The sequence below is a fragment of the Clinocottus analis genome, unplaced genomic scaffold, assembly GCF_023055335.1.
Source record: "Clinocottus analis isolate CAN_PGR_092001 unplaced genomic scaffold, fCliAna1.0.p SCAF_10, whole genome shotgun sequence".
NCBI lineage: Eukaryota > Metazoa > Chordata > Actinopteri > Perciformes > Cottidae > Clinocottus > Clinocottus analis.
In genome coordinates, this window is record NW_027175821.1 from 17,150,080 (window position 1) to 17,165,151 (window position 15,072).

Genomic DNA, 15,072 nt, shown 5'->3' on the forward strand with positions numbered 1-15,072 from the left:
TCAGGGAACTCGTGTGTGAGAAAGAAAACGTGCTTTCTATTTGTATTAATACAAATATGCAATAATGTATTATTAACAACCTGCCTCTCTCCTCAACGAATATTGAGATATTGTTAATTATTTAGATCGAAGGTGTAACGACACACACACACACACACACACACACACACACACACACACACACACACACACACACACACACACACACACACACACACTGTTTGAATCCCCAGTGGAGGTGAAGCTGTGTCGCTTCGGTCTTTTTCTTCACATTGGATTGTTCTTCTTCTTCATCATCATCTTCCTCTTAAACCAGCTGGCGGAACAAATCTCACATTAAGATGGAGTAGTGCGCTTTAGGTGTCCGAAAACGGATGCAGGGCTCATTTAAATTCGGTTTATTAAACAAGAGCTTTTCTAATTGTGTCTGTTGTTGGAACATGGACTGCATGGTTGTGACGTGTATTGTGTGTATCACAAGGAGTGTTATTGTTTGCGGCTACGGGACACGTGTAGTTTGGTTTGACGCATAAATAACTGCAGCGCCTGCATTTTGGAATATTAATTTCAGTTTTCAAAACGTGAGCAGAATATAAGCAGCATCTTATTTCTTGAAATAAACACGCGTGAACGCGCGAGCCCCAGAAGCTAAAAGGCACGTGTTGTTTTCCCCCCATTTTCAACTTTAATAAGTTCTTACCTTGAGCGGGCAGGAGAGATGAGGAGGAGGAGGAGAGGCTAAAGGTCCGCAGTCCTGTGCGCCGTTTCAGCCAAATGAACATTTCCCCCCTGCAGCCTCTCCTCTCCAGGTCATCCTCTGTTCACATGTTGATTGTGTGGATGTGTATTGAGACTGCAGACGTGCGTATTCGCCCCGACAGCAGCCGAGGCTTATCCCCCTGTCTGTCAGCTGATTATTGCTCCGCGTTACCGACTCCATCAAAAGGTGACACTCGTGCAACAAAAGGGGCCCCCGTGCTTTTCTTTTCTTTTTGGAGAAGAAGACGTAGAAGAAGACAAATCTAATTCTGGAGGGCGGGTTCAGGAGTTCAGGCTGCAGGATGCTGCTCCCGGGTTTGTTATTTAGCACAGCTTTTTGGACTAACTGATTTATTTCTCATCATAATAAGCTCCCCTCGGGAGATGACCCGAGGCCTCTTGTAGCATGTCATCAGATCCCAAATCAGCTCCTTCACCGAGCGGCCACATTAGCTGCTTTTTTTCTCTCTCTCTCTCTCCTCGATTGAATACATTCTGCTTGATTTTCTACAGAAAAGCTACTTGATGGACTATAAACACAAACAAACTCGCTAGGATCAACAATACGAGCGCGCAGCTCGGCCCGCAGACCCCCAAAGTCCCGCTATTCTACTCCACTTTGTCTCTGCGGGCTTGCGGGGCTTGTGTTGCGGGGTTTCCTCCTCGGTGTGCGCGCTGCTCTCTGCAGCCAGGAAGCTGCACTCGTCCCCCCGCCTCGCCAGTCAGCTTCGGCCCACATACCTCCGTATCTCTCCCTCTGTGTGAGTGTGTGTGTGTGTGTGTGTGTGTGTGTGCGATTGTTTGCTCAAGCTCGTGAATCATAGTTTCCCCTCGACCATAGCTTTGTTTTGCTTGTGGCGCGTTTGCACACTATTAAAGCCCCTTACTTGAAATACAACGTTACACAAGAAAGCCACAATGCAAAAGCAAACAGATGCACGCGCGAGCCAGGTACATGCGCGTGGAGATCATTTAGATTATAAAGCAGCAAGACTTGAACATACACACTCTGAACACAAGTTCTGTATATATGCTGGATTTTAGATCCATTTTACGCATCATGTACATACACACAGTACCTCCTTGTGTTGTATTATCATGAAATACACGTGGATGTGGATTGCAATATAATTTCTGCTGATCCTCTTCAGAGACTTTAGAGTCTTGTGACAGAAAACGACCCCTAATGGACTGTTGTCACTGTTGTGTTGTGATCCAACTCCTGCGTGTTGATTCCGTGTTATTTCAAGCACCAGTGAGCCGCCCGGCCCGGCCCGGCCGCAGACATGTATTCAGCAGTTAATCTGACGGAGCATCTCGCTGTATGTGTATTGGAGCGGCCATTGTGCTCCTCTATAGATTAGCCGCACAAGCACCTCACATAATCGAAAGGCTATAGACAGACTTGTCATTGCTTTACACAACTAACAGACTTGGCGACACAAAGATTCAATAACATCAGAATGTTTTTGAACAATATATTTACTTCCATTAAATAAAACACAATAGTTTTTTTGGATGTTGAAAAAACAAAAACAAAAACAGAAGTCCGTACCAAATAGTATACACAAGAGCAAAAACCAAATCATTTTTCGCAGGAACATTTTTTTTTTGTTTGATGCTGCTTCTTTTTTTTCTTTTTCTTCTTTTTTAAATCCAGAATTGCTATTCTAAATCGATATTCACACAGACATTAATAATAAATTTATAATATGTTAGAAACACACGACTGGTGTGTTTTTAGTATGTACATTCCCTTTTGTTTGCAAGCAAAACATGATTCCTTTTTTTTAAAGGTTTTTTTTTTCTTTTTCTTTTCCACATGCGTTGATAAATTGAACCTGGAGAGGACTGGAGGGTTATAGCGCATTCGCCTCGACAAACAGGAGATGATAATTCAAATATATACAACCTTATTAGTCAACAATTAACGTCCAAAATCCACCAGAAAAAAAAAAAACCTCATGACGAGGTATGAAAAATAAAACAGGCCCTATTTATTTTTATTTTTTTAACGGTGGTGCAGTGTGAAGCAGGACCGGCATCAAAAGAGGGAATAAACCTAAAATCTCCCGTTTCAGTTTGACTCCGACCTGCTGAGCTCGTTTCAGTGGTTCAGTCTTCTATAGTGCCCTTTTTGAAGAAGAAGAAAAAATGAAAAAAAAAAAGTATTTTTAGTAGTCTCTTGTTCCTGTGGCCGGCTGTTTGTGATTACCAACACACTGCAAAAAATGACCACCATAACGAGCCATTTGGTCTTGTAATCACCCTCAATGTATAATCCCCCCTCCAGATAACCGGATGCAACATCCGCACTGGTTAGTAATGAGCAGTTTGGGGGATTTTCAAGGAACAAGTGGCAATATCTTGAAGAAAAAGTCTGAAAAATGCACGTCTCTCTCCAACTAGTACCAAGAAAATTCCCTAAATCACATGACTAGAGCTCATTATCTGCCAGGTTCCCTCACTCCATTTTTTTTTTTTTTTTACTTTTTTTTTTTTTTTTTAGAGAAAAATCCCACTAAGTGTCACTACTACCCTACAATGGCTCGCCACGGTGGTTATGTTTTTGCAGTGCAGGTATATTAGACTGGTCTGTCCACGGCGTACTGGCACGCGCTCAGATTGGTGCCCGGATTCTGCACACTGGCGTATCCAAAACTCGAGTGCTGCTTGGCTTTCAGTCTCAGGCTGGCCAGGCTGGAGTTACAAGTGTCCCTGTACACGTAGGGCGGGGTCGGAGGCGCGTAGGGACACGCCGAGGTGGGCACCCCCGAGTTGAGAGACGGGTTACTGAGGTTGTTCAAGTTATTGAGGCTGTTGAGGCTGGAGCCCGGCACGCCGGTCACCGCCGAGGGCACCATGCTGGAAGTCATGGAGGAGATGGAGTTGGACGGCGAGAACATGGTCTGCGAGGACAAGGGGTTGACGTTCATGGAGTTGAAGAAAGGGAAGCTTTTGGTGGAGAGCGAGGCCGACGTGAGGCCCTTGGCGGCCCAGTTGTTGTACGTGTAGCTCGGGTACATGTCTTCGTAGGGCTGCATGAGTCCGTTGAACTGCGGCCCGAAGCCGTTTTTGCAGAGCTCGGCCTGCTGGTTTCTTTCCCGTTTCCTCCACTTGGCTCGCCGGTTCTTGAACCAAACCTACAGCGCAAAGGAAAGCAGCAGGTTAGAAATCATTATTCAGAAAAAAAAACGGCATTAACAGACAAACTACTGTATCTCGATTTATGCGTAATCTGACCAGAGGTGCATGTGTTTACGACTCTACTTGAATTGTGTCATTTTAATTCCACATACACGTATTTCTATAACGTCTCCAAATCCAAACGCGCTGTATTAATCCGTCCTCCTCCCCGCGTGCAGACGGCTTTGCATCGCGTCGTTATCTGAGCAGAATACACACACGGGCTCTCGCTGCACCGCCTTCACGTGCAGGGGGATGTGTATTCCTCCGCAGGCTTCCACTAACACTCTGACCTTAAATCACACAGCACCGGGGCGGCAATCGCAAAATACAAGCTTTGCACCTCTTTCACACGAGCAGGAGAACGCCGCTGGTATCTGCCACCAAGCGACAAAATGTCAACAGCCTCAACTGTTAACAGCGTATTGGTGTGGAATTACACATAATGGGCAAATGGTTATTGTTGTTGGTGCAGTTTTATTCTGGAATTACTGGACAAATTAAAAATGTGTCGAGAAGCGGACATTACGGGTTGAGAACACGGATTATTGTTGCATTGTGTGCAGATGTTTGTCACTATATTTATTAGAATATACAAGCTAATTAAATTGAGCTTGAATCAGCCGTGTATTCAAACCATTTTTTTTTTAAATACAATGTCCAATGTTATTTTCAAGGACGATTTTAGCCGCGCGTAAAGTTTGGTTAACCGGGTTATTGTTCCCAAATTATCCGAATTTATACACACGAATTGTTGATGTTTCGCACCCAAGGGAGCACTCACCCTGACCCGGGCCTCTGTGAGGTTGGTCCACACGGCGATCTCCTCCCTCGTGCTCATGTCCGGGTAGCGGTTCCGCTGGAAAGTGGCCTCCAGCTCCTGCAGCTGCTGGCTGGTGAAGTGAGTCCTCTGCCGCCGCTGCCGCTTCTTTTTGGGGTCGTCTGAGGAGTCGTCGTTTTTATTTTGGTTCTTTTCTTTTTCTGTCAAGAGGAAATGAATGGATGCAGTCAGGGTCAGCCGGATTCATTACGGCCTGCATGCTCACAGAGGGGGAACAAAACAAAACCCTGAATCCATGATGACTGCCGGGGACGCGCGTGAGCTGAAACCGAGGGGAGGAAAAAAAAAATCCTCTGATTTCTAAAATAACCCTAATTACTATTTATTTTATTTTAATGACATATATCGCTATTTTTCAGCATTTTGTGAATTTTAAAATTAACAGTTTTATTATTAAATCCAAGCACGCCCTGTTAGAATAACCGCGCGACAAAGAGTGATTAACACAATACATACAAGCTGTTTTTTGTTTTTTTAAATTAACATAACACAGAAACTTTCCACAAGCCCACGCGCACGGGCCAGTGTCCAAAGTGCTTACGCGTGGATCCATTGACAGCTATCATCGCCTGTTCGCGTGCGCGCTCGTTCCGATGCCAGGAGGACATCTCAACATCTGCATCCCCCGCGCGGTGCTTACCGACTGACTCCGGGCTGGACGTGTCCGACACCGTGTGCACCTCTAACCGGTGCTTAGAGTCCACAGACCGCTGCAGCGGCTGCAAAGTGGAGGCCATCGCCAGAGCCGTGTGGTGCCCAGTGGAGGCGAGTTTATTCCCCGTGACGTGGTGGTGCTGGTGGTGGTGCTGGTGCTGGTCTGTGTTTAAAGGATCCCTCATAGAGTTCATCGGTAGCAGATCGCAAAAAGCGGAGTAAGTCCCTTCAGTGGAACGAGGATGAGCGCAAAGTCCTTCTGCGGGAATGTGATCAAGTTGTCCACCAAAAAAAAAAAGAAGGAAAAAAAAAAGAAGCGCACAACGGAGCAGTTCCTCCCGCGGCTGAGATGGACCCGTCTTTGTGTTTTAAAGTTGCTCTAAAAGGCCACTGCGTGCTGCCATACCAGCGTCGGTGGTAAACCGCGGCTACCTCGGCTGACTGTCAGAGTGACAAGGACAGGTAGGTGATATTAGATCCAGAGGCATACACACACTACGCCGCTCTCAGCTGTTGCCTGCCGCCTCTCCCCCAGACCTTCCACGTCACCACGTTGCGCCCGCCCATCTGGCGCATCCTGACAGGCACATCCATGTTGGATGTGACGGCGCGTCCAACCAACCGGAGCTCGCGGAAACGAGATCTGTGTGCCAATGTGTTTATGCCGGAGCTGGCGCTTTATTTCCCCTCTTCCAAATAAAAGCATGTAAAGAGAGCTGGGACGCACGGTGTACCCGCGGCGCCCCCGGAGCCGTTGCGCAGCAGCCCAAGACCAAATAAAAATGAAAATAACACACAGTTTTGGCCTCATTTTACGAGATGGGGTCCAGTGGCCCAGCTAAAACGATGCAGTTTCTATTGATACCCCGAGCTGGTGCAGGCGCACAGGATGTCTGTCGCCGCAGTTTACTCAGGGACTCGATGTGGATAAAGCGGATTGTATTGAAAAGTATGAGAGAGAAAAAGACAGAGAGATGCACACTGAGTATCAAACACAGCAGCCTGATACAGCACAATGGCCATGTGACAGGAAAAAAACATACATGGAACTTCAAATGTGTCCAAATAATTGTGCCATACTGCGCCAAAAACACATCCAGTACATGTTGGTGCAGCTGGGTGCAGAATGCTAATGCCATGTGTGCATCAAAGGCAGTGAAGAAACGGGAAGTGAAAAGGTGGTTTAAAAAAAAAAAATACGACTTCAAGGCAAACAAGCACTAATGCATTGCATTTAAACATCCCCATTCTAATCCTCACATCCAAGTCCCGTACTTGGACGTGAAGCGCAACGTGACCAAAGTGACTTAAATTGGCTTACTCTCCACTAACTTCCCCCCGTATGCAGCCGAGTTGTCAAATGAGACGATCCTCTTGACCTCCCCGGAGTTGAGGTTCAAATATCCATTAAACCAACCCCACCGGAGCCGCCGGTAACCGCGCAGACTCGGTTTGTTGACGACGGATTACTTCATCTGGGTGCTTAACGGGATCTCTCCACTCACTTTGCGTTTGGACCCCTCAGTCGCTCCCAGCCAGCACTCCTGTAGTGTTTTTTTTTAATCTGATAAGACTCTCATTTGCTTAAGAATATCTGAAGGAGGACTTTTTTAATGAGTTTGAGCCGATGTGCCAGCAATTTCTTTTTTTTTTCAGGGGGTTTTAACCTATAACTCCCCAAAGATGGTGACGCGTAAAGGCAAAGTAAACACGTCTAATCAAACAAATGCGACTTTAATTTCCAAGGAGGGTTGGGGGGGAGAGGGGTTGGCGCAATGTCAGCTGCGTAACAGGTGATTGGAATGATGGACTGACGCTCACGCCAATTAATGCGATACATGCACATATGAATAAAAAGTGACGGTATAAGTATTGATTATATATTCCGTCCCTTTTTGTATTATTCCGTGACACAGTGGGTTCATCGACACCACGTCCCGCCTCCACGTGGCCGGGCGGCCGCCCCATTCAGCCCGGACATTTGGACTTGGCGCTGTTAAGAAGTTGCGGGGCTAATCCCGTGAAAGCCCCTGATATATAAATACCAGCAGAGCAGGGACTGTATGCAGCACACGCGCACTGCGAGGGACGGAGGAGACGTTATTAAAACACCGGGAGCCAATCGCTTCTCATACAGGGCAATAAAACCTTGTTGGGACCGACTCTGGGGGATTCAATTAGGACGATGCACATTTTTCATTCGTGTCATTTTATGGCGATGGCTTTATATTCATTCACAGGTTATCATTATGGGGGATAAAGAGTAAAATCCTGCTGATATATTTACAGAAAAGTCCATTTTAAAATGTGTCTGGGGCAGTAAAAATAAACATTATTAGCCATTATGATAATAATGCATCTAATCTAAAAAAATAAAGGTTTGACAAAATCAGAGTTTTTAATCCAATTAACAATATCAAATCAATATTTTCCATGTCTTGTTTGATGCCAAGCAGCGGACAGTCTTCTTGCTCCTTTATTTTTTCCTCTTCCCGCCGTACTGTAATACTAAACTTGAAGTGGATTATCGGTTTCCTCTTCATTTCTACCTTCTGAATGCTTTATCTCTCTTCTGCGGATTACTGCGCGCAATAGGCCTCCGCCATTGAGGGCCATTAATTAGCAATTCAGTCAATATAGGGGGAGACGACAGGGCTTTTTACATAGGATTAAGGAGACATCAGATTCCTCCATTAGTATATTCCTCCTCACGAATGGGCTTTCATTATACATTTAGTTTTCCCGGGAGTCAATCCAGCGAGCTGCATATATTACAGCAGAACAGTTGGCGCAGCGTGGCGCGGCTATATTTGCGTCACTTCGACTCCCGTGTGATTCATTAATTATTATTATTATTATTTTAGTTATCCTATTATTCTTAATCAATAGCAGCTGTGATGCTACGAGCAGCCTGCCCTGTGCCTCGATGTTGCCCCATCAGTGTCGGCTAAATGAGACGGAATGAGAGTTATCGGTTATTCGTTTAGGACCCTAACCAGACCTGATGTCATTTTCCCGACACGTTGGAGAATAATTAATAAATCCCAGACTTTGTCGAGCAAGGGATTCTGGCTTTCCCTTTAGTGTCTTGTCGGGTTGTATTGGTAAAGATGTTATTTAGGGAAACATGTTGTCGTTGCGAATAGAATCGAAGTAAAAGAAAACGCCTGAGTGTGTGTTTTAGTGTGTGTTTGTTTGTGTGTGTTGGTGTGATATCGTGCGTCCGGCGCAAAGTGGCAGTCAATTTATAAAGCACAGGCTGTAGTAAAAAATGTACATTATGCATGTCCATTATTCTAATGACAGCAAACGATATCGCTGTCATCCTGATCAAGTCCTTCGCTGTGACGCTGCAGGTCCACATCGAGCCACCAGGTGTCGCTCTAACACAGCGAACACGCAGCATCCACCAGCGCGTCTCCACGCTGACCAGCAGAAGAGGCCGAAATATCGGTGACTATATACCAACTAACTTGTGGAACAAACCAGTGACATCTACTGCAAAAATAAATACATACAATGAACTAAAATGTATATAAATTATACCGTCACAAATGAAAAAGACGATGGAGGATGGTTTTGTGCAGAATCACCGTAATGTTGCGTTTTCTTTTGTTTTAATGAGAGATGCTGAGCTTGTTTCTAAGAAACCTCACACAAGAGGAAGACGGCAACACAGTTATCTCACAACACATAGAGCCAGAGGTGTTCACTCATTTGAAATAAAACCAGGTTTTAAGATCAAGACGTCAATATTTCCAGCCGCTCCTTCGATTAAACTATCAGTAAATGAAAACTAGACATAGAGCTGTAATTAAAAACTTATATTCTAATGTCTTCTTTGAAAGCCACAGTAACATTTAGCCTGACCAAGAGTGCTGTTCATGCACATTGACTGCATATAACAGATAAACGATTATGTGATGTAATAACGACCAGACCGTCCAAAATGACCATGTTTCATCATTTCTGGGTGTGTGGGAACGGCTCGGCATCGCTTGATGGATGACATACTCACCGATTTGCGCGCAGGTGGTGGCTAGTTTGCGGCAGTGGGAGTCCATTATGGCAATTTAAGGAAACCGCTTCTGTAAAAACAGACAAAAGAGCCGTCATTAGCCGGTAAGTCTGGTAAACACGCCGCTGTGTCGTTCACTGACATCCGATTCTTCCTCTGCAGTCAATATATTGTTGTGGAGTCCACACAAGACTCAAACAGTGTAGTGCTGCGCTCAAAGGATAAGGATTGGATTACAAGAGCAAAATGCTGGTGGTCTTAAGGAAAATATTCCAAATGCAAAAAAAACAATATATATATTTAAAATTATTTAAAAATTCAGATATTCGACTCATTGAAGAGCATAATATTTAAAACGTTATAATTTAGCGGCCGTGCACTGTGTCTGCACACTTTGTGCATTAGAATAAGTCTATTCCTCATTCTGATATACTTCAATATATTTTATTTTTTTGAGGGCAAAAAATTGCGTCGGTGGTGGTTTCATCTCCCATTATATATTGTATCTGTGTTGGGAAATGCAAAACATTACATGGCAAACATCTCTGGATTAAAAATAAATAATGGAAACAAGATGACTCCTGACGCCTTTATTCACGTGATGTGAAACCGACTTATAGTCTAAAGCTATATTTTATTCCACACCATGTATTGTTCTATATTTTCTCAGTGTAATATTTATTTTTCTGCAGTCTGAATATATAAAACATGAGCTGGATCTGGTGTTTGGTGCAGCCTGCAGTTGGAAGTGGAGTGATTCCGTGGTAAAATCATGGGATTAGAGTCTGATTGAGATGTCTGTCGGTGGGATATTACAAAATTCATTATCGCAGCCCTCATACTACCTCGATATGAAGTTACACAGATGGGGTTTTATTAGTCCAGGCTCGCACTGTTTGCTTATGATAATTCAAGTCAGGGGGGGGGAGGGAGGGGGAGAATTTGCATGCAGTCATGCTGTTAACCATTTTCCCAGTTCTTCTCTTCACCTGCTCTACATCATCTGTAAGCTTTATTCTTTTTTTACATTTATTTTTATTCTTTTCTTCCCTTTCTTTAATTGTGAGCTGCAGCTATTGGAGGTTGAGTTTAACCGGCGTGTTCCTGTCTGCTGCCCCTCCTCTCAGCCCCCTGCAGCATGGAGCAGGGGGTCAGCTGTAAGGTGTGAGGTCACTGGATGACACTCAGCGTTATCTCATCAGAGAGATTTCATCTTTCATCCCGATGGCTGCTCCGCGGCCTCTGAAATTGAGTTTTATTTATGAATTGTACTGTATTTTATTTTACAGTAAAAAAAAAAAAAAATAGAGGTTTTTTTTTACATCGAAGGATGTGTTTTATCTATTTCATCTCTTGTTGCTGGAGACTTCAAATTAAAAAAAGGCATGTCATTCATTCAAATGTACAGGGAATTAAAATAAAAAATGTTAAAAATAAAAGGTGTAATATTTTTTTTGGCCAATGCCATCAATAATATTGTGTTAATCAAAAATAAAAAAAAAGCACATGGGACAAAAACATGTCACCAACAATGTCTTCAAAATATATTAACCTAGAATAATACAAAGCCTGCTAATAATAACAATGCTAATAATAAGTTCTGATAATTTTGTGACGGTGGTAATTAAGTCTGATAATATATATATATATATATATATATATATATATATATATATATAATTATATATATATAATTATATAATTATATATATATATATATATATATATATATATATATATATATATATATATATATATATATATATATATATATATATATATATATATATAATGCCCCATGTCCAGTAGGAGCATTTTAAAGATGCAGCTGCATTAATATTATGATTCCTTGTATTAATGTGTGCATTTCTTCCTCGCTGCTCTGCAGCATTGCTCTGAGTCACAGGCTCACGTGGCGGGAGGCCCAGTGCAGACAGAAAGCTGGCATCGCCTCACGCAGGCTTTACTTGTGAAATTAACACAGCGGAGCACGAGACTGCAGCCTTTTACCGGGAGATGATCCACTAACCTCCACCATATGGCCCGCTATTAATTGAAGGCGCGAGACCGTGAACGCAGCCTCGTTACACACTCAGTGTTTTTTTCTCTCCCAATATTGCAAAACAAAGCACACTTTACTCATTTAGAACAAACACATACCAACGGAGATATTTTAATTCATCTTTGGAGGGCTAATGAGTTTATAAACGTTGTTTCTTTACGCATTTTAGTGGAATCTGTGAACTTAAGTCTTACTTTAACCGACGAGCAGCAGGGTGAGATTCTAAAATGTTCCATTCCTCTGATAATTTGATCGATATTTTAACCGTTTTCTCGCAATCAACCCTCAGCTCCCCTCCATTCTTCTCCATCCCCCCCTCACTCCATCACCTCTAATGATGCATCATTATCATCCGCCGACCTGGAAGGTGAACCCTGCCCTCACATCTCTCCACGCTGCTTTATGTGACACGGCTTTGAGGGTCGCGTCAGAAACGCACCACAAAAAAAAAATAGGCACAAAAAAAACAACAACAAGAAGTGGAACAAATCCCTTCACTTGCATTATGAAGTCACATCTCAGTTTAACTTGTATTCGTAGCGCCTTTCCTCCTCCTCCTTTTCCTCCTCTGCTGCACTTACCAGCTGTAGACACCGGTGGCTTCTGGGTTTCCTGCCGTCGGCGTGTTCTTCTCAGGCGGAGAGATAAATTCCACCGTCCAAAAAAAAACGCGCTCGTGACACCAGTGATTCTGTTTTTTTTTTGTTTTGTTGTTTTTTTACGAGCGAAAATTCAGCCGACTTTCAAGGTCCAGTAGGGCTGAAGTCTAAGTTTCTGTCCGGGTATGTGAGCCTCTTTGCGTGGATGTGGCTCCCCCCCCACGCTATGTGTTATCCCAACAACAACAAAAAAGGAGGAAAAAAGAGACGCAGCGCTATACCTTCTCGGGTAGTTTCATGTATGCGCATAAATAAGCATCTGTTTACGGGCCGAGGAGATCGCTTTCATCCGAGTCTCCCCTTGGTTCGTCCTCTTCTGTCTTCCTCAACTTTTTCCCCCTTCAAAGACGCTGCGAGAGTGGCGCATTTTTTTCCCTCCTCCTTTTGAGCTCAGAGAGGGACCCCGTGTTTGTGTGTACGCGTGTGCGCGCGCGCCTTTCTTTTTAAAGCGGTGTGTGTGTGTGTGTGTGTGTGTGTGTGTGTGTGTGTGTGTGTAACGCAGCAGAGGGCAAACTTGGAGCTTCTCAACTTTCAACAACAATCAAACAAAAAATGCAGGATGGCCCCTTTTTTATTATTTTTTTTTTAAAAGCACTTATACGCAATGTTAGAAAAACAAATAAAAACAACCCTGATATTCCTTTTAGCCACGGTGCGTTCACTGTCACATTGCACCATAGGAGCTGCAGGCATGCAACACACGCACAGGCAAACGATTCAATTTGCCAAACCACAACCTGCAATTTACAACAAGCAACTCAACTGCTTATTATCTCTAACTGTGCGCGCGCAAAAATAAACAGCCACAACCCGGGATGTGTGACTGAAGCACTTATAACAGTTCAGAAGAAATATTGTGTTTTTAGAGTCACAAATACGGATGACAGCTAATTACAGCCAATTGGAGCCTAATTAACGCTCAATTAAGCCCGTTGTTTGACCATTATAAACAGTGATTATAACGCAATTTAACACATTTTAAACGCAATATTTGGAATATTGACAGGGGGAATAAAGCCACACACGTATTTAAATGCGGCTCCTGCAGGGCCCGATGGAGCCCGGTCAGGTTGCGGATTTACGTGCAGATGAAGCGAACAGCTGGCTCGGATGCAAATGTCCTTTTTCTTTTTTATGGATCCGTTTCGTTACATACGGACTGATTCTCTGTTCGCATCTTAAGCGAGGCGAGCAGACCGGACGCGGGCGCGCGCCTAATCCCGCTTTTACATTTTTAGTCATACTCCCATTAAAGCGGTAATTAATGCGCACATCCACACGGGAATATGCAGGCGATAGGGGACGCTGAAGCAAAGCAAAGCAAGCGCAACACACACACACACACACACACACACACACACACACGCACACACAAACACACACAACATTTGGTGAACCAGGAATGGTTGTGAATGCTTGCAACCCAAACACACACACAGGTGATGTGTGATCGACCTTATTATACATATATATATATATATATATATATATATATATATATATATATATATATATATATATATATATATATATATATATATATATATATATATATATATATATAATTCTACCGAGGCCCAAGAAGGCCATATTTTTTTTATTAATTTTGCCATGCACTTGCCTAAGCACGTGCACGTGCAGGCAGAACAAAACGAGCTTTTGGTCAAATGCAAACAAATATGAGGACACAATAAATAAATTGTTTTTATTTGCCAACACAGCTCGCTGAGGTCCGGAAAAAAAAGCGTGACCCCGTGCGTTTTAATATTAGATCTCGTGATGTGACACGCGCTCGTCTAAAAGCGCAAACATGTGCACGCGCGCCGCGCTCACAGACAAAAAGCAGGCGAGCATCCTCAAATCACGCTCCGCACGCACGCGCGCACGCGCAGGAACAGAGGCGTAGAGAGGCGTGATGGTGTATTATTCTCCTTCTTACCTTCTTCATACAAAGGGAGAAAGGGAAGGAGAGAGAAAAAAAAAAGTCAGTGAAGAGCCTCCTCCTCCTCTTTCTCACGCAGAAAGGTGCGGAGGAATGCCTGAAGTTCAGAGGAGGCTGGCGGGGAGGAGAGCTTCCGCCTCGGGGGGCGAACCTGACGGCTTCTTTTCATTTCAAGCGCTTATCGATTCTCCGTTGTCATCTTTGGCGACGCAGAAGGACACTTGAAAAGAATGTGTGATGGGTCTGTGATGTGAGAAACGGGGTGACCCGCTCTGCTGACGCCATCTCCTGATTGCTAACGAGCACACCAGCCTCACGGCGCCGGAATACAGTTGCACATTTCAACTTTTCCCCTCTTCCACGTTCACACACTCTCTCCATCGCATCAGCATCCAGGCCTCCACTTTCGACGCGCGCGCGCGCGCGCGCACGCACACACACACACACACACACACACACACACACACACACACACGCAGGCCATTATAGTCTTTTGATTAAAAAAAAAAGCCAACTCTATTTATTCAGAATTCATATTTTTTCGTGAATTGTGTTGTTTTCTTTCATTGTGACTGGGATGCATACACAACATATTATATCCAATATTTAGATCTGTAAAGCCTGATAGCAATGTGATTCATTCAAAATGACTAAATATGCATTCTTAAAGCGGTCTTCTGCAAATATGCTATACCTGCAGAATACATCCTCTTATGTCCGAGAAGCTTTGTATATGCAATTTGTAAATAAAAAAGCTTAATTTCACAATAAGACTAATAATATTGTGTCAAAGACATATTTCTACATATGAAAAAGGTCCTTTCCTTGTGTCTTTGCAGCATCGTGCTCAATGAATAATCGATTAAGTTGCAGTTAAGTGAGACAGAAACTAAATTTAAAAAATCTGCAGCTGCTCTCCGCTTTGTCTTCCACAGAGCTGTCATTAAAAGT

The 15,072-nt window shown here is 43.6% G+C and overlaps 1 protein-coding gene across 2 annotated transcripts; it reads right to left on the reverse strand.

Moving 5' to 3' along the window:
• Positions 1 to 2,259: 2,259 nt before the first annotated feature.
• On the reverse strand, positions 2,260 to 12,520 carry pitx2 (paired-like homeodomain 2). 2 transcript variants are annotated; one of them, XM_068582427.1, is made up of 4 exons: positions 12,102 to 12,520; positions 9,459 to 9,528; positions 4,730 to 4,926; positions 2,260 to 3,902 (listed from the first exon to the last, which is right to left on the reverse strand). In XM_068582427.1, exons 2-4 carry the CDS (start codon positions 9,502 to 9,504, stop codon positions 3,345 to 3,347), a joined length of 801 nt encoding a protein of 266 aa, XP_068438528.1. In that variant the 5' UTR covers positions 9,505 to 9,528; positions 12,102 to 12,520; the 3' UTR covers positions 2,260 to 3,344. The 2 variants fall into 2 exon arrangements, with proteins under 2 accessions (XP_068438528.1, XP_068438522.1); XM_068582421.1 differs by lacking the exons at positions 9,459 to 9,528; positions 12,102 to 12,520 and adding an exon at positions 5,427 to 5,908.
• Positions 12,521 to 15,072: the final 2,552 nt, after the last annotated feature.

What these genes read in the sequence shown, in the direction of transcription:
- pitx2 (XM_068582421.1), bottom strand. Translation starts at nt 5,634, where the DNA reads ATGAACTCTATGAGGGATCCTTTAAACACAGACCAGCACCAGCACCAC. An exon ending in GTCCAGCCCGGAGTCAGTCG is followed by an intron (nt 4,927 to 5,426) that starts GTAAGCACCGCG and finishes TCCTCTTGACAG; the next exon opens with AAAAAGAAAAGAACCAAAAT. An exon ending in TCACAGAGGCCCGGGTCAGG is followed by an intron (nt 3,903 to 4,729) that starts GTGAGTGCTCCC and finishes TTTGCGCTGTAG; the next exon opens with GTTTGGTTCAAGAACCGGCG.